The 26,849-nt window shown below is 37.0% G+C and overlaps 1 protein-coding gene across 1 annotated transcript in view; it reads left to right on the top strand.

Moving 5' to 3' along the window:
- The window catches only part of ATP8B4 (ATPase phospholipid transporting 8B4 (putative)), a 193,216-nt gene that overhangs the window by 79,093 nt on the left and 87,274 nt on the right, over nucleotides 1–26,849 (top strand). Inside the window, exons 8-11 of the mRNA XM_033109347.1 lie at nucleotides 4,050–4,120; nucleotides 8,310–8,392; nucleotides 20,329–20,487; nucleotides 26,480–26,568. Coding sequence (XP_032965238.1) covers nucleotides 4,050–4,120; nucleotides 8,310–8,392; nucleotides 20,329–20,487; nucleotides 26,480–26,568 — 402 coding nt within the window. The remainder of the gene's footprint in view (nucleotides 1–4,049; nucleotides 4,121–8,309; nucleotides 8,393–20,328; nucleotides 20,488–26,479; nucleotides 26,569–26,849) is intronic.

Here is a 26,849-nt window from a genome sequence, read left to right on the forward strand (position 1 = left end):
ACAATCAGAAAATTTCTATTGATTGTTTTGAAATAATAAAATGCTGTTTATGAGATTTTGTTTTGTATATAAAATGAAAGGGCTAGAAAGATTAATTTGACCTAAACTCCTGTCCTGACAAGGACAGGCTTTGGCTCTCTCGTGACACATCAGGGTATCTCATCTAGTTTTTATCAGCACCTTTCTTGGACATCTTTCCAGAGAGGGCATTTTGTGCTCTAATTTCCCTCTTCATTATTTTCAGTTTTATCGCTTCAAGTCAGAGTTACTTGTTGTACTATAATTTCTGTAAATGAATCCTCCTTTAAAAAAAAATATGTGAGAAGTAGAAAGTTGGGAATTTTCAGAGAAAGGTTTTTTTAAACATTTGTCTGAATTATATTGAAGTGGAAGCTTCTTGCTAAATTATAGAGGTGTAGCACGCTACTTTCTACATGGAAAAAAGTAAATGGCCAGTGTTTATAAACAATTACTAATTTGTGGGGGTGAAATATATGGGCAGGGATTTTTTTTAACCAAACACAGGACGTATCCATGAGAAGATGATTATGATGGCCATTATTATTTTCCTCCAGTCCTTCTCTTCTTTTTCACTGTTTTTTACTTTACTTTCTCAAATAAATTTAATTATAAAAAAACAAAAATAATGCTATATCTAGTACATATTAGTACTCAACTTGTGTTTTTGGGATGTGAAATTTAAATTTTAAATAAAAATATTACCTGTAATCTTACACATTTTTAAGACTTTATTCTGATTTTTGTCCATATCAACATATTTCCCTCTAAGTCTGCTCATATTGCATGAGCTATTTTGGATTTGTATTTTTGGACTACAAAAAAGTAAGATAATATTATAGATGATAAAGAAGATAAAGGACTCCAAGTGTAAAAATAGCTTACAAAAATAAAAGGCCATCCAAATAAGGTGTTCCAACGAATTCTACAAATTTATGTTCCCTCGAGGTTATGGAGCCACTATTGTGATAGTCTTTCAGTATTGTAGTTTTGGTTTTTGAACACCAAGAAAGCAAATCAAAACAAAGCAAAATGCTTTCTGTTTTTTGTAGTTGTAGTCCAATGATTTTGCAGTCAACCAAAAGAAAGAGTATGTATTTGGGGATCAGAGTTCTGAATTCTAGTTCCAGCTCTGCCTTTTAAGCTCTGTGTGGCCATGAGTGTGCTGTTAAGTCTCTTGGAGCCTTGGGTTTCTTAATTAGCTGTGATGAAGCTCTCACCATGACTTTGTAAAGCTTATGGACTTTACATGAATTAATTTAGTTCATCTCGTGTTTGTGGGGCCAGAGATGACCTTTCCAGGTTTCTTATTCATGCAAAGGGAACGGTATTGCCCCTACACAGGGTGGTTGAGAAAATAGTGACACAATTATGCAAAAGTGTTTTGTAAACCCTTAAAGAATTGTAAGGCTTTTAGGTATCATCATTGCTTGAGGTTTTCCTTCATTTATTCTTTAATTCGACAAACATTAATGATGTGTAATAAACCTGTCAGGGCCATGTCTTTGGCTCTGAGGACTGAAAGAAGTTCAGTGGATTCTTTTCAATTTTCCTCTGATTGGAGTATTTGTTTCAGATATCCATAAGGCAGATGCTTGGGCTTTTTTTGTTGCTGTGGAAGGTGGGGGAAAAGGCACCGTTTTGGGAAACACTGCTTCATTCTTGGGAGACATAGTTGAGTCTCTCCTGGCAGGGCAAGGGAAAAGGCACCAATAACTGAGAGAAGAAAGTACAAATGGAGGTCTAAAGAAGATGGTTCTGGTTGGAATTAATTATGTTTGCCTGGCCCACCTGTGAGTTGCAAAAATCTTGTTTTCCCTTCCCTAAGGAATGAATAGGTTTGCGTTATCAAGGCTCTTCCTCATCTATAGATATAAAAAGTCACAGAACCTGTTGAGGCAGAAGTTTTTTCTGACTTGTCACAATGTAACCGAAGCATACCCACTCTAGAGGGAATATGTGAAGAGTATATGCCACTCTTGAGATAAAATGACCCACCTTGACTTTAAATGGAAAAAATCTTTTTGAAAATTCACCTTGGTCTTATTTCTCATATTTAAATTTCAATGAATATGATAGCAATAGTGCTTCATGCTCTTTGGGTCGAGGCCTCTCCTTCCTTGAGCTTCAAAGGATCATTTTAAACAAAATCCAAAATCCTCTCGTTGTAATCATCTGTAATTGAAAATAGTTATGAAGTATAAAGATGCCTATTTGTACCTAGAGTTGCTTTTCTTCTAAAACTCGGTTTTATCACAATTTAGACAAAACATGCATACACACATACAGACCCTCTATTTTTGAGTTGGAAATTTAAAAGCTTGAGACACTGAAAGGAGTGGATTGATTTTAAATTTAGGTTTCAGAATTTAAGAATGGTGCAATTCTAATATTTTAAAAAACAAAGGTAAGAAAATTTCACAGATTTGGAATGCCAGTTGTACATTCAGATATAGGCAGAAAATTGTTGGGCTAATGTGTCAAAATATATTGCTAAAATTTTAGTCAATTCTTTTTAGACATTCAAATATTCAGAATTTCATAAACACCCTTATTTTATTTATTATTCTTTATTTTTTATTAAAGTATAGTTGACATACAATATTATATGAGTTTCAGGTATATAACATAGTGATTCTATATTTATATACCTTATAATGTGATCACCACAATATGTCTAGTAAGCATCTGTCACTGAAAAAAGTTATTAAGATATTATTGATTTTAGTCCCTGTGCTATATATTATATCCCCGTGACATTTATTTTATAACTGGAAGTTTGTACTTCTTTTCCCCTTTCAGTTTTTTCACCCATCTCTTTATTCCCCTCCCATCTGGCACCATCAGTTTGTTCTCTGTATCTATGAGTCTGTTTCTGTTTTGTTTTGTTTATTCATTTTGTTTTATATTCCAATCCATGTATAAGTGAAATCATATGGTATTTGTCTTTCTCTGTCTGACTTATTTCACTTAGCATAATACTCTGTAGGTCCATCCATATTGTCACAAATGGTGAGATTTCATTCTTTTTTTATTGCTGAATAGTATTCCATTGTGTGTGTATGTGTGTGTGTGTGTGTGTGTGTGTGTGTGTGTGTATCACATTTTCTTTATCCATTCATCTATTGATGGATCAGCAATTCTACTTCTGGGCATTTATCCAAAGAAAACAAAAACACTAAACACCTATGCAAATAATATTGTAGCATTATTTACAATAACCAAGATGTGGAAGCAAAACCCTTATTTTAAAATAAAATTTGAAATTTGAAATAAAATGACAGCTTCCCAATATAGAATTCTAAAACTGAATTGTGAAAGGTCATTTCCAATGCTCAAATGGACAGCTAAATAGAATGACTTATCTCTGTGAGAGACCAACTACTCAATCTCTCAATGTTTTTCCACTGTCTTTTACCACATTTCCTATTCTCTCTTGCCCTCTTGCTTAGTCCCTGCTTTATTTTCTCTTTTCTCTTCCTTACACACCACCTTTTTTTTTTTCTAAACTATATGTTTTGTTTTTCTTTTATCCTTTATCTCTTTTAAAAATTTCCTTGTCTCTCTTATTTTTTTCTATTGTTTTCAAGTTCCTCCGACTTCACATCTGTCTTTCCCATCTTCTTTGCCTGCCCCCTGCTCTTAACTGATAATACAAAGGAATTAAAATATGTGCATATTAAATATTTCCATTTATCTTATTTATTTGGGAAAGTTTTATATTATCTATTAGTAATTATCAAAGCAAGAAAATACAATTTTATATATTTCTTGCAAAAATACATTTATTTTTATGACATCCACTGCCCTAACTTATACTTTGATTGTCAAGTGTGAGCAGAATAGGAGCAGGTAAGTAGAGGGAGGATTTGGTCCAGGATATATGACAGAGAGGTGGAATAGGATTTCACCTCTTTCACTTATTCCCTAAGGCTCTCCTGGATCATTACTAGTGGAGGGGTGATACAACGTAGAAAGCTTGTGACCCATCTTCCCTTATAAATATTCTTTATCCTGATGTTTTAAAATAGGCTGATCTGCTTCTCCTATCAAGCAGTGAGCCACATGGCCTGTGTTATATTGAAACTGCTGAGCTCGATGGGTAAGTTATTAGCGTTAGGATAATTAATGAGTTTGGTTTTTAATTTATTTCAGAGTAATACCTTTACAAATAAGATTAAAATATAAACTTTGTTCTTCATTTTATTTTCTTGGCAGAAATAGGAGTCTAAATTGCAAGGTCAATTTGTTAATTACTTTGCAGATCTTTTGAAAACCCTTATCTTTTCTCTTGAATATATTTTCTTTCAGAAACAGTGAGCCAAACATATATATGTGAATAATTCTACACAGGGACTCTGCACTGAAATTCGTTAGAAGGGTTCTTTTTGGATTTGTTCATTTTTAATTTCAAGCGATTCTCTTAAGAAAAGTGAGAGGAGTAGTGATCAAGATCTACTGAGGAAAGAAGGACCAATGTTACTTTAGAAGGCAGCCTTTTGGAACTGGGTCAAATGAAGACATGGAAAGAGAAGAGAAATGGCGTGTGATGCAGTTTTGACATTGATGTTAATTTAGAATTTAGTTCATAGAGTGGTTCTGTTTCGGTGGAGTCAATTTGTCTGGCATAAAAATATTTATTGAATGCTTACATTTTAAAGATACCATAAATGTTTTTTAGGTGAAATTTATCATTTATTCCTGAAGTAGGTACTAAATAAGCCCCGTTGTACAGTAAGAAAACCAACTCTTAGAAAGAGTAAGTAATTTGTCCCAAACTTCTATAGAGTGAAGCCAGGACTCAACCTGGCAGCCTGACAAAAGAACTCATCATTTAACCACTGCCTCCCAAGTTGTTGTCATACTGAGTCATTCAAATATTCTGGCCTCTGTAATCCTATCCCTGGCTTGGGCAGAAGCTACAATTGTGCTGAGAGGAAAATTTATAGCAATAAATGCATACACTTGAATAGAGAAGAAGTCTCATTAAAAATCTAATCTCCCATCTCAAGAACCTAGAAAATAGCAAAATAAATCCAAAGCTAGCAGAAGGAAGGAGATGAAAACAAGAGCAGAAAACAATGAACTTGAAAACAGAAAAACAATAGAGGCAATCAATGAAACAAAGAGCTGGTTCTTTGAAAACATCAGTAAAATTGACAAACCTTTAGGAAGACTGAAAAAGAAAAAAAGAGAAGACACAAATTAACAAAATAATGAATGAAACGGATATTACGACAGAGCCTGTAGATATCAGAAGGATAAGGAAATGCTACAAACAACTCTATACACATAAATTTAGCAACATAGATGAAATGGACCGTTTCATTGAAAAACAAACTATCACAAATCATCCAATATGAAACAGATAATTTGAATAGCCCTGTAATTTTTTAAAGAAATTGAATTCAAATGTAAAACGTGAAACTGTAAAGTTTTTAGAGAAAAACATAGGAGAAAATCTTCAAGATCTTTGACAACCCAAAGTTCTTAGACTTGACACAAAATTCATGACCCATAAAAGAAAAATTTGATAAACTGGACTTTATAAAATTAAAAGTTTTTGCTGAACAAAAGACCTGATTAAGAGGATGAAAAGATAAGCTATAGACTTGGAGAAAATATTTGCAAACCACCTATCTGACAAAGGACTTGTATCTTGAATGTAAGAAAAATGCTCTAAACTCAACAGTAAAAACAAACAAACAAACAATTCAATTAGAAACTTGACAAATGATATAAAAGAACATTTCACCAGAGATGACATACAGATGGCAAATAAGCACATGAAGAAAAATTCAACATCATTAGCCATTAAGGAAATTAAAATTAAAACCACAATAAGATAATCACCACATATCTATCAGAATGGTTCAAATAAAAAAAATAGTAACAAGTCCAAATGCTGGCAAGGATGTAGAGAAACAGGATCACTCACACATTACTGAAGGGGAATGTAAAATGTTACAATCACTCTGGAAAACAGTTTTGCAGTTTATTAAAGAACTAAACATGCAACTACCATACAACCCAGCAATTTCACTCCTGGGCATTTATCCCAAAAAAATTAAGATTTGTGTTTACATAAAAACTTGTACACAAATGTTTATGGCAGCTTTATTTGTAACATCCAAAAAATAGAACCAACTTAACATGCTCTTCAACAGGTGAATGGTTGAATGAACTATGGTGTATCCATATTATGGAATACTACTGAGCAATAAAAAAGAATGAACTATTGATATACGCAACAACCTGAATGAACCTTCAGAGTCTTATGCTGAGTAAAAAAAGCCAATCCCAAAAGTTATGTGCTATAATATTCCATTTTTATAATATTCTTGAAATGGCAAAATTATAGAAATGGGCAACAGTTTAGTGGTTGCCAGGAGTTAAAGATGGGTTAGAGGAGCCAGAGAAGTGTGTGTGGCTACAAAGGACAACCTGAGGAATCCTTGTGGTGATGGAAATGCTCTGTATTTTGACTGATTCAATGTCAGTATCCTTATTGTGATATTGTGATATCGTTTTTGGTATATTTTACCATTAGGGGAAACAATGAAGGGTATACAGGATGTTTCTGTATTATTTCTTATGCTGAAAATCATTCCGAAGTTTATCAAGATACTTAGGCAGGTTAAGGTCTTAAGAATATGGCATGACACAGAAGGTATTAATCAGGAATCTTGAAAAATACACATTTTATTTTTATCATAGACCTATGTGTGATTATTTTCCCTCTTTGATTTCTGTATCTGAAGGTGGAAGTGAGATATTGGAGAGAGTCCTGAGGAAGTAACTTAAAATGATAAAAAACTTTAACGTGACATGATGTATTGAGTAGGATTAAGGAATGAGACTGTCTGGCCTAGTGGGTGTGACTGTTTCTAGTATTTGAAAAGTTGTTTAAATGAATGCACACATTAGTCCTTTAACCTCAACACCATTATCTCGCTCTTGTCCATCAAGCCCAGCTCAATTTCTGCCTTAATTATGAAGTTCTTGGCTATCTCATTCCCTACTCATCTCTGCGTCCTATGAATTAATAGATTTTGATCACCGATATTACTTTTATACAAAGTAACTTCAATTATACATTCAACTTAGTGTTCCCACAGAAAGCTGTCATCAATGGGCATTCCTATGGGGTTCAAACTGTCTTAACATCATTGTGAAACTCTTCTATGGGAAGTTTAGGTTAAATGCTCTCTCAGCTATCTATCTACTTCTTGGTTCTGCAAATTTCATAATTTCATGGTTTGGCATTTACTTCCAGAAGGTGATATTTGCTTTTTTACCTACTACCACGTTTCCCCGAAAATATGACCTAACTGGAAAATAAGCCCTAGCATGAGTTTTCAGGGTAACAGCCCCTGAACATAAGCCCTAAGGAGTCTTTTGGAGCAAAACTTAATGTAAGACCCGGTCTTATTTTCGGGGAAAAACGGTACTTGTTTCCCTCAAGAGGACAATAACTCTTGTGGGGCAGCATTGAGTATCATGGGTGACTATGGTATGTATTCAATCAATAGTTCTTGACTGAATGAACCCACTAATAAACATTTCCATAAAATATAGAACTTTGACAGATGATCTTAAGCTACAGTAGAAGAGAATAGGTTGAATTCAGTGAGAAAACTGGCATGACAAGCTCTTAAACACAAGATGTGAGTGGTGGTCATTGAACTGTCACTGCTGGTCATTTCATGAATACCAGACAGCCATCTGTACGATGTATATATGGTCCTGCCTGGAAGAAGATGACCAGCTCACTGAGTTCTTGTTTGGTTGTTTGATTCTAGACTTATGGAATGCTTGGCTTGATTTTCCAAGAAAAAGAAAACTGTGTGCCTTTTCCCATTTAAATTTCAGCTACTGTGAAATTAGCCATGACCATCTTTTGCAAGTAAACTCCTATGCAGATAGCAGACTCTGGAGTGATACTGGCCTCCTTTATTTGGCAACTGTGTTCCCGTCCCTAATGTGTTTTGTAACTCATGCATGATGTCTGAGTAGATTCGAATGAAGCCATATTTATTATGTCCTCTGTTCTTTCATATAGCAAAACAGATTGCTGGGTTGTTACACAGATATGCTGTGGGAGGAATGCCGATTTTTAGGACCCTGCAAAGCCCCGTCCACATTGTAAGAGATGTGAATAAAACTCAAAGGGCGTTTCTTGAATCTCTTGTGTTGGATTTTACATGTGCTTAACCGACCTGATTGTTCTGTGTAAGATCCTGTTGGGCTGTTCCATATGAAAATTCACATCATGTCTATTAATTTCACAGGGAAACGAACCTTAAAGTCCGCCATGCATTATCAGTTACTTCAGAGCTTGGAGCAGATATTAGCAGACTTGCAGAATTTGATGGTAAGTGTTTAAACCAGACAAACAAACAAAAACCTCAAAATCAAAAAGCTTTTATAACAAAAAAAATAACAAACTAATTATCTGAAAACCAATTTTTGTTTTTCTTGTTTTTTTTTTTTTTCATTTGGTGGAAGGACATAAAATTCTCCAGGCATCAAAGCCTGTAATCACTTCTCACACTAAAGATTAAAAATGATTACCAAGGGGAGAATGACTTTATCAGTTCATCGTTCATTTCATTCTTGTTTCCTCTTCTCTACATCTTGTTCCCTTTCATCCCACAATACCCTTCACTTGCCTGACCTTGGCCTCCCTGGAGCCGTATGAAGACTTGCTGAGGATGAATATCAGCCACACATTTCAAGCTCTAGGTCTAACCATCCATTCATTCTCTAGCTCTATAATAAAGAACAAACACTAGACTGCAAACTTCGTGAAGACAGTACTCTTGCCTTATGTATTTCTACATCATGCATAGTACCTAATGTCTTAACGACAGCTGGTGTTCAGGAAGAATATTCTGATCTATCACTCAGTTGGTCAGCTGTTGCCCTTTTAGATCACGGTTTTGTTATCAACATCTTCACACCATTCAACCCAGTCCGCTCCTCCTCAGCATGGTCTCCTCTGCCTGTTATGTTCCAGCTGTTTTGCTCTTTTCTGTTAACGCTGTCATAGAGAACAAAACCCTTTAAGAGCTGAAGGAAAGAGCCATTACTGGTAGTACTATAGGTACCATGACAAGCTGTAGGAGAATCTTTACGGCCTTCCTGCCACCCCTCAATGGACTCTTGCTTTACACACTTGTATGCTAGGCCCTGAATATCATTATTTCCATACAGATTGATTTTATTTATTAATGAACCTTGATGAGTTTGAGACTACCTTCCAAAATGTTTTCCTTAGAGTCCACTAAAAGAAAACGTGGACAAGGGTCTTAGCATGATCCTATGAGTTAAACACAGGCAAATTTACATTATAAAGTTTCACACTACAAAAGCACAGCTTAGAGCTTATATTGTCTGTGCTTTGCATTTACTTGTAAACTCCATCTAGATTCTGTTAATATTTTAATCTCTATTAAAAAAAGTTCTGGGGGGCAGCCGATGGCTCAGTTGGTTGGAGCGCGAGCTCTCAACGACAGGGCTGCCGGTTCAGTTCCCACGTGGGATGGTGACCTGTACCCCTGCAACTGAAGGTTGAGGACAGTGGCTGGACTTGGAGCTGGGCTGCGCCCTCCATGGCTGGGTTGGGGGATGGCAGCTTGGAGCTGCTGGGCCCTGGAGAGGCGCACTATTTTCCCATATCCGCCCCCACCAAAATGTTTTTTTTAAATATATAGAAAAAACAAAAATAGCTCTGTTATAAAAAATGTTTACAGAAAAGAAATATCCCTCCAATTTGAGATTTAAGTTGGGGAACAGCCAGGAAACTTTGAATGGCTCAAGAAATATTTTGATTAGATTAGAGCAAATTACAAATTTTCTGCTAATTTTTTCAATGAAATTTTATTGTTATATGAATTCAAAAATAGTAAGTTGTGTTTGTGAATTAAAATACTTGCTTAAAATACCTCATAGTATATTTATGGAGTCCTAAAATGGCAACCTAAATATAATTTACCATTCCTTATTTATTTCTTGCCAGAACTGTACCTTTATACCTCTGTGAATCTATGAGGAGGTAAAAATTGATGATTTTTAGTTTTCTTTATCCTCAAGAAGCAGAAGATGAAAGTTATAATTACCAGTTCACTTTCTTTCATAGATATTAATGAAGATGGCCCATACTATGATTCAGTTATAGAAAACCCTCAAATCTTAGTGGAATAAAAAAGTAAAAGTTTATTTCTTGCTCATGTCATATTCTGATGCAGGTTGGGTGGCATTCTTTATCTTGTAGCCATGGTGCCTAGACTAGTGGCCTCTAAGGTCAGTGGCCTCTAATATCAGAGTAAGGATGAGATGAAAGAGGCAAACTAACTTTTAACTGCTTTTTCCTCTCACATTTCATTGGCAAGCATGAGTCACATGGGTCTGACCGAGGGACCCTGGGAAATAACAAGTATGGATATTTGTTGAGTGCTGTCTCTGCTACCCTCCAAGAACTCTGACTATAGGTCAATGCCAAGATAGTGGATAAAGGTCCAGCCTGGATTAAGTGGATTTCTTACATGGAACCCCAGGAATGGGGCCAAATTCCTCCTTCTCAGCATGAGTCCTTGTCTCTCAATACCCTCTACTTGGCTCAACTTTTTCTTTTTCTCATAGCACTTACCACCATCTGATGTAGTCGATAGCTTGCTTATTTTCTAAGTTTATTATTTATTGTCCATCTCTACTGCTGCTGTGTAAGCTGCACAGTGATCTTTGTTTTGCAATTGAGATATACCTAGTTCCTAGAACAGTGCCTAGCACATAGTAGGTGCTCAATAAGTACTTGCTGAATGCATGAATATATGGTCCCAAGTGTCAGAGAGTAGGGGACAGGATCACCATCAGGTCCCAGAAAGGCATAGGAGAGCAAAGGAAGGGCCTAAGGTAAAGGGATTGAGAATAGCCTATGAAATGATGGGGTGAGGAGAAGGCTTCCTGAGGGGCCTTGTAGGACAAAGCTAGAGAGGTGGGTCCCCTTCTTCGAGCGAGCAGGTGGCTGGGAAAGGAATCATCTGGTGTGGTGGTTTTATAATGCCTTTACTTCAAACTAGTTTCTCCAAACATAATTTAATGCAAGAAACCCAATTTAAACCAATACAAGTAGTGTTACTCAGGCTGAAGCAAAAACCACTTTCTCATCTGAAATAATTTCTTTTTTACAGATGGGATATCCTGAAAGGGTAAAGGACTTATTTATATATAAATAGAGTCTCTTTTAGTACTTCATAAAATTTGTTTTTCAAGTGGAGTAATAATTATTTATTAGATATGGCCTGAATTTGCTTCACACAGCATAGGTAACTCACCAAATCTCTAATGTATCATTGTTTTCAAATAAAGGCAACGCACACCTTTCTTTTCTATAACTGTGGTAATTTTTCAGAGAACATATAATGCCGAATGCATGAGGCTGATACACTTCAGGGTTAAGAACCAGGTTTCCGTTCAATATACTCTTTCATTCTTAAATCTTGGGTAGAATTTCAATCTACCTTAAAATTCAAGACGATATGATGTTTTATGGGTTTAGCCTATTAGAATGTGATTTTATTTTGTTCACAAAGAAGCATCTGAAGAATGAATAGAGGCATTAAAGGGAAATAAATTAGATAAAATATACAAATTGGATTTCCCCTGTTAGCAGCCAAATTTAAAGACCTGAGGGTGACACAAGATGTGGTATGAAAAGAGTTGGGCACTTAACAAACCCCAAATCCTTCCCACAATTACCGTTGCTCTCCGATAGCCTTCAACTGCCCCCCCTTTTTTTCTTTCCAAGCCCTAGTTTACATGTTTTAATTTCGATCTCTCCCTGCCTCTCTGACACACACGTTCACATACTGTACACTATGCACACACATTTCTCTAACTACCCCATTTTACCAGTTCTTTTTCCCTTCCTCCTTTTTTGCATTTTTTTTTACTGTTCTCCTTTTCATTTTCCTCTTTCACTCTTATTTTCTCTACCTGCATAGTCTCTTTTTCTGTTTATCTTTTCTTTTTTGTCATCACTCCATATTAGTTTATTAAGTCTATTTATTAAGCACATCCTAAGCACAAGATGCAATATGAAGTATGTAGAATTATAAAATTTCTCCACATGTATTTTCAAGTTTCTTTTGGTCCTTTTACTCCCCCATTCTTTTCCTCGCTCCTCTTTTTGTCTCCTCTACTCACCATTGCCATAATAGATTATCAATAGATTTCAGGGTTTCCTTTGGTGACTAGAAAAAGACTTCCTGAGTTGTGGGAATCAAAATCAGATATTGCATTCTTTTGTTTAAATTAAAAATATGATATCAGCATTGTGTACATTTGGAAATGGCCTGCCCAGCTATGGCAAGTTCATGTAGATGAGACAGACATATGAGGCGTGCCTGTCTAGGCTAAGTATATCTTTAGCTTGTGATTTCTGGGCAAATCTGAGTATGGCATTATTTTTGTTTCTAGTTACTGTGTGGTTTTTCTCCTGAGACTTGCCGAAATGCCTTCTCTGGCACCAAATTACAGTATTCTGTTCTTGTATCATAAATGCATATCTTCCAAGTGTCTAAACACTTGAGTGTCCCACTCCGATCCACAGAGAAATCCCCACTGAAAACTCCAAATTGGGGAGACACCAGGGTCAAAACTGAGATGGGAAGGGCCTCAGGATATCTCTTATCAGTATCCCTGCCTCCCCAATTTTACTACTAAACCAAAGGACAGTATCTTGCTGGTGGGCTCCATTGTCATGACATGATCTTTCATTCATTCTTTTATTCATTTACTCGGCCACCTGTTGGTTCACTTAGTAAATGTATGATTTTGAAAAGATTTTTATTAAAATATAGCTAATATACAGTATTATGTTAGTTTTGGGTGTACACCATAGTTATTCAATATTTATATACCTAAGAAGTGATCACCCTGATAAGTCCAGCAACCATCTGACACTGTACCATGCTATCACAATATTATTGACTATATTCCCTATGCTGTACAGTATATCCCCATGATTTATTTATTTTATACTTGGAAATTGGAAGCTTTTTTCCCCTTCACCTTTACTCCCCTTTTAAAAAAATTTTCAATTACAGTTGACATTCAGTATTATTTTATATTAGTTTCAGGTGTACAACATAGTAGTTAGACATTTATATAAATTACAAAGTGTTCCCCCTGGCTAGTCTAGTACCCACCTGGCACTAGGCAAAGTTATTACGATATTATTGACTATGTTCCCTGTGTTTTACTTTACATCCCTGTGACTTTTTTGTAACTACCAATTTGTACTTAATTGCTTCACTTTTTTCACCCTGTCCCCCGACCCCCCCCCACTACCATCTAGTAACCATCTGTTTGGTCTCTGTATCTATGAGTTTCTGTTTTGTTTGTTCATTATTTTGTCCTTTAGATTCCACTTGTAAGTGAAATCATATGACATTTGTCTTTCTCTGTCTGACTTATTTCACTTAGCATAATACCCTTTACATCCATTCCTATTGTCGGAAATGGTAAGAATACATTCTTTTTTATGGTTGGGTAATATTCCATTGTATATACGTACCACATTTTCTTTATCCAATCATCTATTGATGGGTACTTGGATTGCTTCCATATCTTAGCTATTGCAAATTGTGTTATAGTAGTTTGATATAGTTTGACATAGGGGTGCATACATCTTTGAATTAGTGTTTTGGATTTTTTCAAATAAATGCCCAGAAGTGGATTTCTGGGTCATGCGGTAGTTCTGTTTTTAATTTTTTGAGATCCTTCATACTGTTTTCCATGGTGGCTGTACCAGTTTGCAATCCCACCAACAGTGCATGAGTGTTCCCTTTTTTCCACATCCTCACTAACTTTTGTTGTTTGTTAATTTATTGTTGACTATATTCTCTATGGCCTTTCTGACAAGTGTGAGGTGATATCTCATTGTGGTTTTGATTTGCATTTCTCTGATAATTTGTGACATTATCATCTTTTCATGTCTATTGGCCATCTCTATTTCCTGTTTGGAGAAATGTCTACTCAGGTTCTCTGCCCATTTTTAAATTGGATTGTTAGATTTTTGGTGTTACGTTGCATGAGTTCTTTATAAATTTTGGATATTAACCCCATATTGGATATACCAATAAGTTGTCTTTCCATTTGTTGATGGTTTCCTTTGCTGTGCAAAAATGTTTTTTTATGTAGTCCCATTGATGTTTGATGTAGCCCCATTTGTTTGTTTTTTCTTTTGTTTCCCTTGCCCAAGGCAGCATACCAGAAAAAAGTATTAGTAAGAGCAATATCAGAGAGTTTATTGCATATGTTTTCTTCAAGGAGTTTTACGGCTTCAGGTCTTACATTTAAGTTTTTAATCTGTTTTGAGTTTATTCTTGTATATGGTATAAGAAGGTGGTCTACTTTCATTTTTTTACATGGATCTGTCCAGTTTTCCCAATACTATTTATTGAATAGACTGTCTTTACCCCATCATATATCCTTGCCTCCTTTGTCATGTATTAATTGACCACATAGGCATGGGTTTATTTCTAGACTCTCTATTCTGTTCCATTGATCTATGTGTCTGTTTTTTATGCTAGTACCATGCTGTTTTGATTACTATAGCCATGTAGTATAGTTTGATATCAGGTAGTGTGATACCCCCAACTTTGTTCCTCTTTCTCAGGATTGCTGTGGCTATTCAGGGTCTTTTATGGTCCCATATACATTTTAGGATTATTTGTTCTAGTTCTGTAAAAAATGCCTTACTAAATATATCTTTAATGCAATACCAAGAGATTTTTTTTTTAAATTATGTCAGATATTTTATCTTTTATTCAAGCTGAGTCTTCAAATTTTTTTTTTTTTTTTTTTTTTTTAAGATTTCATTGGGGAAGGGGAACAGGACTTTATTGGGGAACAGTGTGTACTTCCAGGCCTTTTTTTTTTTTTTCCCAAGTCAATTTGTTGTCCTTTCAATCTTAGTTGTGGAGGGTGCCGTTCAGCTTCAAGTTGTCCTTTCAGTCTTAGTTGTGGGGGGCACAGCTCAGCTCCAGGTCCAGTTGCTGTTGCTAGTTGCAGGGGGCACAGCCCACCATCCCTTGCAGGAGTCGAACCGGCAACCTTGTGGTTGAGAGGACGCACTTCAACCAACTGAGCCATCCGGGAGCTCAGTGGCAGCTCAGCTCAAGGTGCCGTGTTCAATCTTAGTTGCAGGGGCCGCTGCCCACCATCCCTTGTGGGACTCGATGAATTGAACTGGCAAGCTTGTGGTTGAGAGCCCACTGGCCCATGTGGGAATCATACTGGCAGCCTTCAGAGTTATGAACGTGGAGCTCTAACCGCTTGAGCCACTGGACCGGCCCCCAAGGGATTTACTAAGGCTCGGAATACAGTAGTTAATAGTCAGATGCAGGCCTTGTTTTCATAGAGCTTATAGTCCAGGGGAGAATACACACTTGAAAACGTGCTCATCCCCAAAGAAACATTTTATTAAGTAAGCATCCTAAAGCTCTCAGGCACTAAACATGGTATTGGTGTATGAACATTTTTTAGTATGTACCAGGCACTATGCTAAGTGATTGTATACAGTTTTATTAATCCTTATAGCCCTGGGAGGAAGAGATTATTATTACCTCCAATTTATGGGCGAGGAATCTGAGATCCAGCTAAATTGAGTAACTTTCACAGTGTCAGATGGTTACTAAGTGGAGAAGCCAGAATATGAACCCAGGACTGCTGGCAAAGCCTATTTTACAAAGGGGCTGAGAGACTTCAAACTACAAGCAGAAAGGTAGCATTGGAGAGTTGAAGGGATCATAGGAAAGCTTAGTCCCTGATCAGGCTAGGAAATTATAAAGTAGGGTAAGAAATTATAAGAATACTGTAAACCTAAAGGTACAAAATTAATTACCACAGGTCAAGTCCATCCAGAACTCAGATGGCATTATCATATTTTTAAAAAATAGCAGTGTTCTCAGTGATCTTGAATGTAAGGATCCCTGACAAGCGTTTATAGAAGAGCTGACCAAACATAGAGACCAGTACTCACAAGATAGAGTTGAGTTTTGGTAGGTAAGTCCATTTATTTGAAAAGTTCTCATGTAAATATTTTTGTACATTTCAAACATTGGAAAAAAATTGATATATAGTCTGTTGAACTTTATAAGAAAACTCATAACTTGACCTAATATTATAACAAGTATAAAAATAGAGTGGGCCTTGATTTTCCATGCTAATATCTTACGGGAATTGATAAGCTTTTTCAAAAAAGTAACTGGGAATTCTTGTCAATTATACATTTGTAAACTGGACATTTTTATGCCGTGGGGAAAGCCCCGGATGTGAATTGTCCAAATGCGTTTAAGAATCTTTTGCATATTGTTACTGACTGGTCTGAGATCTGTTTTTTGCAACTTATGACAAGTTTACATATTTTGTATGACTGTTAATACTGAGTTCTGAACTGGGGAAAGGTTGACTCTTTATTTCAGGAATCCTGTGTATTTTGTGGTCCTTTCTAAAGAATAGCATGTGTGTAATTAAAACACAGAAAAACAGGCATCTCTTTTTGGTTAAAAACAAAACAAAACAAAAAGGGTTGGTTAGGATCCTGTGACTTTTCTTTCTTTCTTTCTTTTTTTTTTTTTACCTACCAGAGAGGTTTCCCATTCACCTGGACAGAAGCACAGCCCAACAGCATAGCTAGTGTGACTGCCTGAGACCCAGATTCCATGTAAAGACAGGAAGAATAACTTCCTTATTTACTGCTGTTGTTGATGTGATCATGATGGTGGTGATTATGGGTGGCTGAGGCTTTATGGTTGAAGAATAAAGAGGCTTTAGAAAACAAGAAGGTGACACTCTTCTTTCTAAGAAAAAAACCACATATTTATCACAATTATCAGGGCAACAGTAGTGGGCAATATCCTAAACTCTAAGAAGCTCTTGGCTGGAGAAACTCTTGAACAGCAATAATGACGTCTTATTTAATAGATAATTTCTCTTATGGAAAAGTTGCAATGTGGGTAGTCAAGAAATATTGCTAATAATTATATACTTGGAGAAATGAAGCCAACTTCTCTGGAAAATCATGGCGTACTGGGTATTGAGCTCCATTTTCATGATAAGCTACAGATTTCCACTTCGAGGCAAAGGTTATTAGATTGCTCATTAATGAACAATCTACCTGACTAAATTTAGAGAGCTGAGGAAGGTCCAGAATGAAATCTTGTGGATTTTGTTTAGCATGGGTCTAGGGCATTTCTGTGTGATCGTGAACTGGATGAATTACTATCTGCTTTCATGTGTGTTCTCTTCAGAAGGCAAACAAATGTGACTGGCTACTTTGATTATATTTACACTTCATTATTGACATGATATTTCCCCAGTTGTTTTATTGCCCGTTGAAAATGACTTTGTGCTCCAAGCCTGTTTTTGGGGAATAACTATGTAAGAAGCAATGCCATTTTTTCCTAAACAGTGTTCTGATCCATTGTCAGACTGTTTATTGCCTGTTACTTTTCTCTGATACAATTAGCAAAAAGAAGAAGGGTTTTGAAGTTTTTCCCTAGTCCTTATTATACTTTACGTCTGGGATATATTTCTGGTGGTTTTTAATGTGCTTGAAGATTCCTACATTTCAGTGTTCTCTATTTGTAACCCTTTAGAGTTAGATCAACCTAAGTTCTTCATTGTGGCTGGGCTATTAGGTCTTTTAATCCCCATTTATCATTATTACCATGGAAATATGCCCATGAATATTACCATGAGATATTCTTTCATTCATCTTAGATCTATTCTAATACCCATCTCATCTCTCAACCTCTCGTTTGAAACCATCTGAAATTTTTTTCCATCTATCTCTCCAACAAATATTTCTTGAGATCCTACTATGTAGGCAGTCTGATAGGTTATGGGGATACAGAAGTGAATACAGTGCTCCCTTCTAAGGAAACTGTTCACCCCTTTCGGAAAGGGACAGAAAAGAAATTGGAAAGCTTGTGTCTTACTTACACTAACAGGTCTAAGAAAGGGGAAGCTTGGCATTTCTGAAGATAAAATATGTAGTTTGGCTTGGTTCCCACCATTTTGTTTTGACTGGGCCCTGTATTTAGTACTTAAATCACTGGGACCACACTCTTCGAGAAAGGCTGAGTTGGGGCTTGGCCTCCAAGAACCTGGGCAGAACCCCTTGGCCTTACTGCCTGTGCCTGTCTAGAAGCACACCCTTGGTGTTAGGCCAGAAGTGGATGAGCCTTGGGGCCAGGGAGGAGCAAGCCAACATGTCCAAGGCTGCATTTGCCTCCATGTCAGTCTTTGCTTGCGACAACAAAAAATGATCAAATGAGCCTGTTTTTTATATTCCTATTGGCAGGGACTGTGTATCATGTTGTTTTTGCCCAAAGCACTTTTTTTTTTTTTTTTTTTTTTTTTGTTGGCCAAGTTTGAAGTCTGAGAAATTGAGTCTTGAGTCAAGAAACTGGAATAAGTTTTAAGGGTTGCTGTCAACCCGTTATTTTATGTAGATTTTTCTGGTGACACCAATTCAAGGTTCGACAAAATTTAGGAATGAAAATTATTGGTCAAGAAAAAAAAGATATTGAATTCTTAGAATTTAGCAAAAGGTCTCTTCTTTCACAATGTAATTGTCCAAACAACTTGGGCCAGTTGAAATCAGTTTTAATTTACTTTTTAATATCAGTGATAGACCATAAGGGGAGCAACCAGAACTTGGCCACTTTCCTTCATATGAAAAGTGACTTTGTATAGGTTATTTAGCCTCATCCAAATCCTCCTGCCAGCACTCTCTTGTTTAGCAGGGGATGTCTGGGAAGACGCCAGTGAGTGCCTGAGTGGGGAGGCATTTAGGCAGCACTTTTGTTATACTGAGGAAAGGGAGATGGAATTTGGAAAAGCAGTCCTGAGGCCACAAGTCACTCATTTCTTTCAGGGTTTTGTTTTTTTTTGTTTTTTTTTCATGCAAGGTCTATTAATCTTAGTAATCTGGTTGGTCAGAAGTGATCAGGCCAGGTGAAAACTGGCTGCTGTCCCTTATGTCTAAGAGTGTTAAAAGGAAAAGATATCCCAGGAAGGAAAGGGAGCCTATGTAAGAATGTTCTAAGTTCAGAAGATGCTTGGTGAGTGGTGTAACTCCATAATACAGAGGTTCCCCGGGCTGGGCTGGTCTCCTTTCCCTTCAATCAGTACTGAAGACATGCCTCCCTTTTTAATTTTCCAAATGCCATTAATTATGTTCCAACCTACCATTGTTGGCTTCTGATTAAATAAATGTATTTTTATTGTTTTTGAGAAAGAGAATTTTGTAGATACTAATTACCCCCTGACTCTGGCTTGAATCCTGTTTGGATCTCCTACAACCTTCTTTTTTTATTTCTTCCCTCTTTCTTTTCCTTTCTTGCTTCCTCTGTCTTTCAAGTCTTTGTACTCATTACTTATAAAAATTTAAACCCCAACTGTTTGCAGTGCAAATGTATTTTAATCTAATAATTATATTTTGTGACAGGGTCCATGAAAGATTATTTCTGGTTTCTTCTTCTATCAAAAGAAACCCCACCCTGAAAGTGTATATTCTTATTGAAATAATGGAACGAATTGATTCATTGATTTGGAATGGGCTTGGAATTGAAAAAAACAACAAAAACTAAAAACATCTTCTGGCCAGGTTGGGGCAAGTTATATGGTGCCTTTGAGAGACCCCAGAACTCTGAATCTAATCAAGATAAGAAGCATAGAACAGCTGAAAGGAATCACACGCATTCTCAGGCACATATAGCAAACAAGGCCCAGGTGTCTTGGGGGTGGAATATAGTAGAACCCTCGAAATTCTGATTATGAGCCTAGAAAGACCTGATTAACTTTGGTTATGAAACTGGAAGTATGCCATCTTAACCTGTGGGAAAGTTCACAGTAAGTATAAAGATATGGAATAAGAAAAACTTTTAGGACAGCCCTGCTTTATCCTTTCAAAGTCATTGTTGCAATCAGAAGTAGAGATAAGTGATTTTTATTTTTTTAAGGCAAAAATATCTCATGGCTCTCTAGCTTTCTATTCTTATTTGGACCGGGTGAAAAGTTACGTTCAAAACATTCCATGGATTTTCATTTTGGTACCCCCTAGCTTACTTTTCTTAGCACAATCTTGTATATATGTAACACTGTGCAGTCTAGAAGAAAAGGTAAACTATACTGTATAGGAGAAGTAAGGTGGTAACCAAGTACTGTGGGCTTCTAAAGAGAGTTCAAGGTGAGTCATAAAGAGGCATTTTAAAAAAATTGTTTTTTGTTTTACAGGGATTGCTGTATGTGAGGCACCTAACAACAAATTAGATAAATTCACAGGAGTCCTCTCTTGGAATGACAGCAAGCACTCCCTCAGCAATGAGAAGATAATCCTGAGGGGCTGCGTCCTGAGAAATACCAGCTGGTGTTTCGGAATGGTTATTTTCGCAGGTACAGCCAACAGCCCAGGGTCGGTTCTGATGATCCCTTTTTGAGCTATGCGTGGTCACAGTCGGAGGCTCTCCAGATTGGAGGAGCACAGTGCTTTTATTCCACCCGAGCTGTCCCCCTGAATTGACTGCGGAGTGCAGGGCACCAGGGGAAGACACCAATACTCTGGAAATAGTCTGTGTGGTCACAATGTGTGAGGAATCACTGACATCATGAACTTATTCCTAAAGATGCTTGGACTTTAATTATCCAGGGGCACCAGATACCGACTGTTTGATATCTTTCTTTAACACCATCTCAATCATCCCCCATCGTTATATGCATTAATCAACTTTCTTTAAAGTGTGGAAATAGTATGAAGGAAAGCCTCCTGCTCTGCTATTAATTTTGTACTTTGCAAAGGTCAAGTAATCCTTTTGGAAAGGCTTTCTCGGAGATCCTGCAATCATTTCTGTTTATACTCCAGAGCTTCTTCTACTATTTGTCAATATGATAGCGGGTCCTGGAAAGATTGTGTGTGATGGAGGTGAGGGTGGAAGTCAGCGCTGGAGGTACCTCTTACTCTTCCAGCTGACCACTTTCCCATGCTCTACTTTATCTCTACAGGCCCAAGGTGGCACTCTCCTGCTAAGGAAACTTACAGTAGCACCACTTCATAAAGCCACTCAAATTGTACTCATGGCTTCAATTGCCAGCCCTTGATTTTTAAAAATCCTGTTTATTGTGACACCAAATTAAGATGTGTTTTGGGCCTGTTGACTATATGTGCAATCAAAACTGGAATGTTTTTCTTAACTGACTTTCCTCAACAACAACAGAATGTTCATTAAAGACTTAAAAGGATTCCAAACCTAGAAACATCTTCCCAATTCTTCCTAAATACTCTCAGCTGTGGGTGTTAGCAAAGCTTTTGCTGCTTGGGGCATTGCCATTGAAAGGACTTTGGAAATCCCTAGAAATGAGGCAGTGCGTGTGCTTTTATATGGGAATGAATCTGGTTTCATAATTTTCTCATCAGATGCTTTCATTCTTTTGTCAGAGAAATAAGCCTATGATCATATATTTTTTATCTGCATCGTTCTTGCACTGAGAAAAAGAGAGCTAAGCCTATACATGAACCTCCATTTACCTTCTGACTCAATCATGGGGAGGCTTCTTGAAGGTTCTCTGATGGGAAGGATCCTCCTTGTTTGCTCCATATCATCCCAGATATGGGAGGGCTTCATTTTATGAATGGGCTGTAGCCCAAAATTTTGTTTGCATTTGTGTGATAGTGTTTGGAAAGACTAACCAGGACTATGGTTCAGCTACAGCATGTTAAGCTAGGACAGCTGCTGTGAGCCACTCGGGCCAAGTTATGCTTCACAAGGTTGGCTCTGTGGGAAAATGCTCCTACATACAGGGAAGTGGGGTGGTAAGTTGAACAGGTCTCCCTTGAAGGCAGTATAACAGAAAGTTCACAGAATTTGGATTAGGCAGATCTGGCTTCAGATTTGTTTAGTAGCGGCGGGATATAAAAGCCTCAGTTTCCTAAACTTCCTACGCTTTTAGTTTTCTCTGCTGTAAATGGGGATCATAAAAAGTACATCAGACAGTCATTGTAAAAGCTCACTGAGGCAATGCATATGGAAGAGGATGCCTTGACAAATGTTATTTGCCTTCCTTCCTTGCTTCTCCCTTCTTTCAGCATCAATTCAGAGTACATTGCCTGCTCCATTGGCTGAGAGTTGGGAAAATGTACTGCTCTTCGGATCTTGGCAAGTGGAAGTGGGAGAACTCCCTCTTCTGTCATGTGGCCTGGATGATCCCTGGCAGGAACCCTTCACAGGCTGATATTTGTAAAGCAGAGAATGTTGACATTGACTTTCGTCTGGGCAAAAATGTTAATAGAAAGCTTACTTAGAATGGTAGCAGGCAGAGGAATGGTTGGTTTTGTCAACGTCCAAGTCGAAGAGATGAATATCTCAGAGCCCCTAAGTCTTGGGGGACTAGTTCCAGGTGAACACCTAGATCTTATGAAAGGTATCCAACATAAATTATTAACTATTCTTTCTGTGTTATTGCTCCAATGATACCTACCACTGAAGACTGTGCAAAGGATATACGTGAGACAGACTTGACTTTACAAATCTATAATTTATGAGGTTCTCGTACATTAATGGCTAGGCCATGCCTCCCTGGCAATGACTTTCCTTTTATGCTCAAGAAAGGAGACAGGTTTGTTTCTGAGGGTAGGAGTCATTCATTTAAGGAGTCCATAGGAGTCAGCCTGGTGCACAGTAGGTTTTTGTGCTGGGTGTCTTCCATTTGCCCCTCCAGATCTACTGTCACCCTTTCACACTCTTTTCTCTGCCCTGGGAGACTGACTTGTATGGTTAATAATAGATTTCCTTGGACTTTGGCTTTTAGGTGGGCTCCCTCATTAGGGATCCTGAGAAGAGATCAAAGGGAGAAAGAATATTGAGATCAAGATATTTATTCTTCCAGACAGCCTCTTTGTGTAGTCATTTCAAGCTAACTGAGTCCCTCAACATAGAGTCATCTTCCTCTAAAGTCTGCAGACTCTACATACCTCCCTCTCCTGTAGAGTCCAGTAACCACTCTCTCTTCTCATTCCTCCCTTATGGCTTAGATAGAAACATCTTGATTACGACTAAGTCCTTAGTATTGCCTTAACCTTTTGCCTCCCCTATATCTCCATGCACACTTTTATAGAGTCCCTTTATAAATAAGCCTTCCTCTAATTATCCTTGCTCTATGTGTCATGTATTTCCCATTTAGATTCTGAATGAGTCACAGTCTTAAACACACCTTGGTTGAATGGGTTAATGACTTAATGAGTTAATGAACTATTTCATATAGTTTTTAAAATAGCGGTTAGAGCTCTAGAATTAGCTATCTCTGGGTTCCAATTCTGGCTCTTATACCTATTAGACTAAATATTTCAGGCAAATTATTTAAATTCTTTAAGTCTCAGTTTCATTATTAGTGAACAAAGGATAATAGTACCTAATTTGTTGGCTTGTTTTAAGCATTAGCTGTGATATTAGATGAAAAGCACATATGATCATTGCCTAAAACATAGCAGATGTTTAATAAATTAATTCATTAAACAAGTATTTATTGAGTGACTACAATGTGTTAGGCACTATGCTAATTACTCATGTGTGATTAAGATGGCAAACAAAACAAATGCCCTGTGTTTCCCTGAAAATCAGACCTACTCTGAAAATAAGCCCCAGTTAAGATCATCAGCCAGACGGACACATTTAGTACATTATGATGATGTTCCAGAAGAAGATGACATGACTGTATTTGAATAAATGTAGATTGTTGTACATGAAAAAATAAGACATCGCCTGAAAATACGCCCTAATGTGTCTTTTGGAGCAAAAGTAATATAAGACCAGGTCTTATTTTCGGGGAAACACGATAGTCCCTTTACTCATGTAGTTTTCAATTTGGTAAGTGACAGAGACATTACACTCCAATAATTGTAGTAATGAATATATAATCTCAGGCTGACATAAGTGCTCTGAAAAAAAAGAACACGGATTCACAAGAGCATATAATACAAGAATATGAAGGGAAAGAGCAAGTTAGCTAAAAGGCACATCATGGGCAAAGGGCCTATGGCAGGCATGAGAATGAGGTGAAAAAAACTTAAGCAGACCGGTGTGGAGTATGAAGAGCATGGAGGATAGAAATGGACATGTACCTGGAGACATGGGTAGGGGCTGGACCATGTCCGACCTTGTGGTCTGTATCAAGAATTTTGGTCTTTATCCTAAGAGCTTTGGAAGGCCATTGCAAGTTTTCAAACAGATGGTGTATGTTTATGTGTTAAATTTGAAAGGTTCACTCTTGACTACTATAGTGTTTGTAAAGTTAGTGAATAGCAGAGCCTGGAAAGAATGTATGATTGTGGTGGGGAAGGAGGAAAAATATTGATTTGAGTTGGAGATAGAGTAGATACAGGAAGAGAAAGTTACTAGGCTGTTATTGTAGTTCATTTGAGAGATGATGGTACTTTAGATTAGAATGGAAGTCATGGAGATAGACTAGACTCCTAGGTTTCTCAACTGCATGAATGATGGTGCCATTCGCTGAGATAAGGAACACTGGAGCATGGAGAGCATGGAGGACAGAGATGAACATAAGCCTGAAGATCATAAGTTGGGCTGCTCAAGGGCCACTTGGGGGCCTTAGAAAGATTCAGGTGGAGATGTCATATAGGCAATTAAATCTATGAATTTAAATATATGAGTTTTTAGAGCTCAGAGGAACAATCTGAGCTAGAGAAATACTTTTGGCCTATAGATGGTAATTGAAGTTGTGGTCTTAGATGAGATGGCCCAGGGAAAGTGGATTGAGAAAGAAGAGAAGATGCCTATGACTGAGTCTTAATGAATCCCAGTATTTCATGGCTGGGTAAAGAGGGGTGGGCATCGTGGGAGACAAAGGAGCTATCAAACAGGCAGGAAGAAAAGCAGGAGAACATTGTAACACAAGGTAAATTAAGAGTGTGTTTGAAAAGGATGGCATAGTCAACAGTGTCAAAGACTGATGAGAGGTCAAAGAAGGCATGGAGGATTGATGATAATACTATATCTATTTGGGTGGAGTGATTGGCCCAGAAACTGTGTTGAGTAATGAAAAGGAGATGAGGAAACAAGGACTGTTGAATATAGAAAATTCTTTCAAGAGATGTGGCTATGAGAGGAAGAAGAGATGTGTGTAGCAACATCTGTGGACATAGTTAAATAAATACTTAAAAACGCATAAGTGGATTCTTAGCTAGTCTCTGTGTGTATATATGCCTAAGAATGTAAATTTTTAGCACAGAACTGGTCTGTTAATATTTCAGCTTTTAGCAATCGCAAACTTCATTTGCCCTTTGTGATCTTTACTATAAAAGAAATATTTTGCACCCTCAATGTCCATATGATTTTAATAAATGATTCTGAGAAAATGTGGGTGGCCTGCTTTACACAGCAGTGGCTGGAAATAGGACACTGGGGTGCAATTTCCAAATCAAGACACTGAATTGTTCTAAGACCTAATCTTTGCTTTAGTTTGTCTTTAAAGTAAATGAAAGTCTTTTAGGATATGCCCATTCTTTCCTGAGATAAGGAACACTGGAGCATGGAGAGCATGGAGGACAGAGATGAACATATGCCTGAAGATCATAAGTTGGCCTGGAATATATCTTAACAATATATTCTAATATTTTCTTTTGTTAATCATCTAATAATCTACCTCTAAAGAAGTTAATAATATTCTTAGAATTCTTTGAACAACACATTTAATACATGTATCATGATATAATGTATTTACCTGAAATAAATCTAACACAAGATTTAAGACAATTCTTGCCCTTACATAAGGTAAATATTGCATACACAGGGTGTAATGCACAATACAGGCTTAAATTATTTGCTCATGTATTGTTTGGAGTTATTCTGGTTTCTCCAGTGAAAGCACCTCAAATCTTTTTGGGAAACAGATCCAGAATTTGATTTCTTATTTTACCTTTCCACTTTTGACCTTCGTGTTCTGAATTATGTTTAGTACTGCGTTCTTTTAGACATTTCCGAATTATTGCTCACTTTGTGACTTAATTATTTTTAACTGCTTCAAACTCTAAGCATATCTGTACACAGGTTTTTTTGAGAAATAACATTTCTTAAGTCTTTCATCTACAAATTCTGTCTGGATTTATCCTGTTTAAAGGAGACCAACTCTCCTGTATTTTCCAGAGTTGTTAGGCCACCAGTTGAGAATCACATGCAACTTAACAATGGCCCTTGCTTGCTCTTAATAAAACTGGAATTATTTTGAAAAACACACTATTTTCTTTCCAGAAACATTTGATATGAGTAGGAATTCCTCCCCTTCCTCCTCCTCTCCCTCAACATCATCTTTATCACCATCATCATCATCATGATCTAATCCTTTGAAATGTGTTATTAAAAAAAGATTTTTTTTGCAGGTCCTGACACTAAACTAATGCAGAACAGTGGTAAGACAAAGTTTAAAAGGACCAGCATTGAGAGATTGATGAATACTCTAGTACTTTGGGTAAGTTACTAAACAAACGTAGGCAATATCATTAGTCATTATAATCACAATATAGTTCTTATATTTTGCTGGGAATTCTTTCCGAAGTCTGTGTTCTCCTTGTGTAGTTTATATTTGGGGATCTTACATTTTGGGCCCAGTTATTTGGCTCTCTACTTTCCAAGGTATGATTTTTCAACGTTTGGTAGAGTTTCTTGTGAGAGGTAGGTTAGTGCTTATGGAGCCTTCATGGCAAGTTCTGCATAGTCCAAGGATTTGCTTTTGAAAATCAAAACATACCT

This window comes from Rhinolophus ferrumequinum, chromosome 6, assembly GCF_004115265.2.
Source record: "Rhinolophus ferrumequinum isolate MPI-CBG mRhiFer1 chromosome 6, mRhiFer1_v1.p, whole genome shotgun sequence".
Taxonomy (NCBI): Eukaryota; Metazoa; Chordata; class Mammalia; order Chiroptera; family Rhinolophidae; genus Rhinolophus; species Rhinolophus ferrumequinum.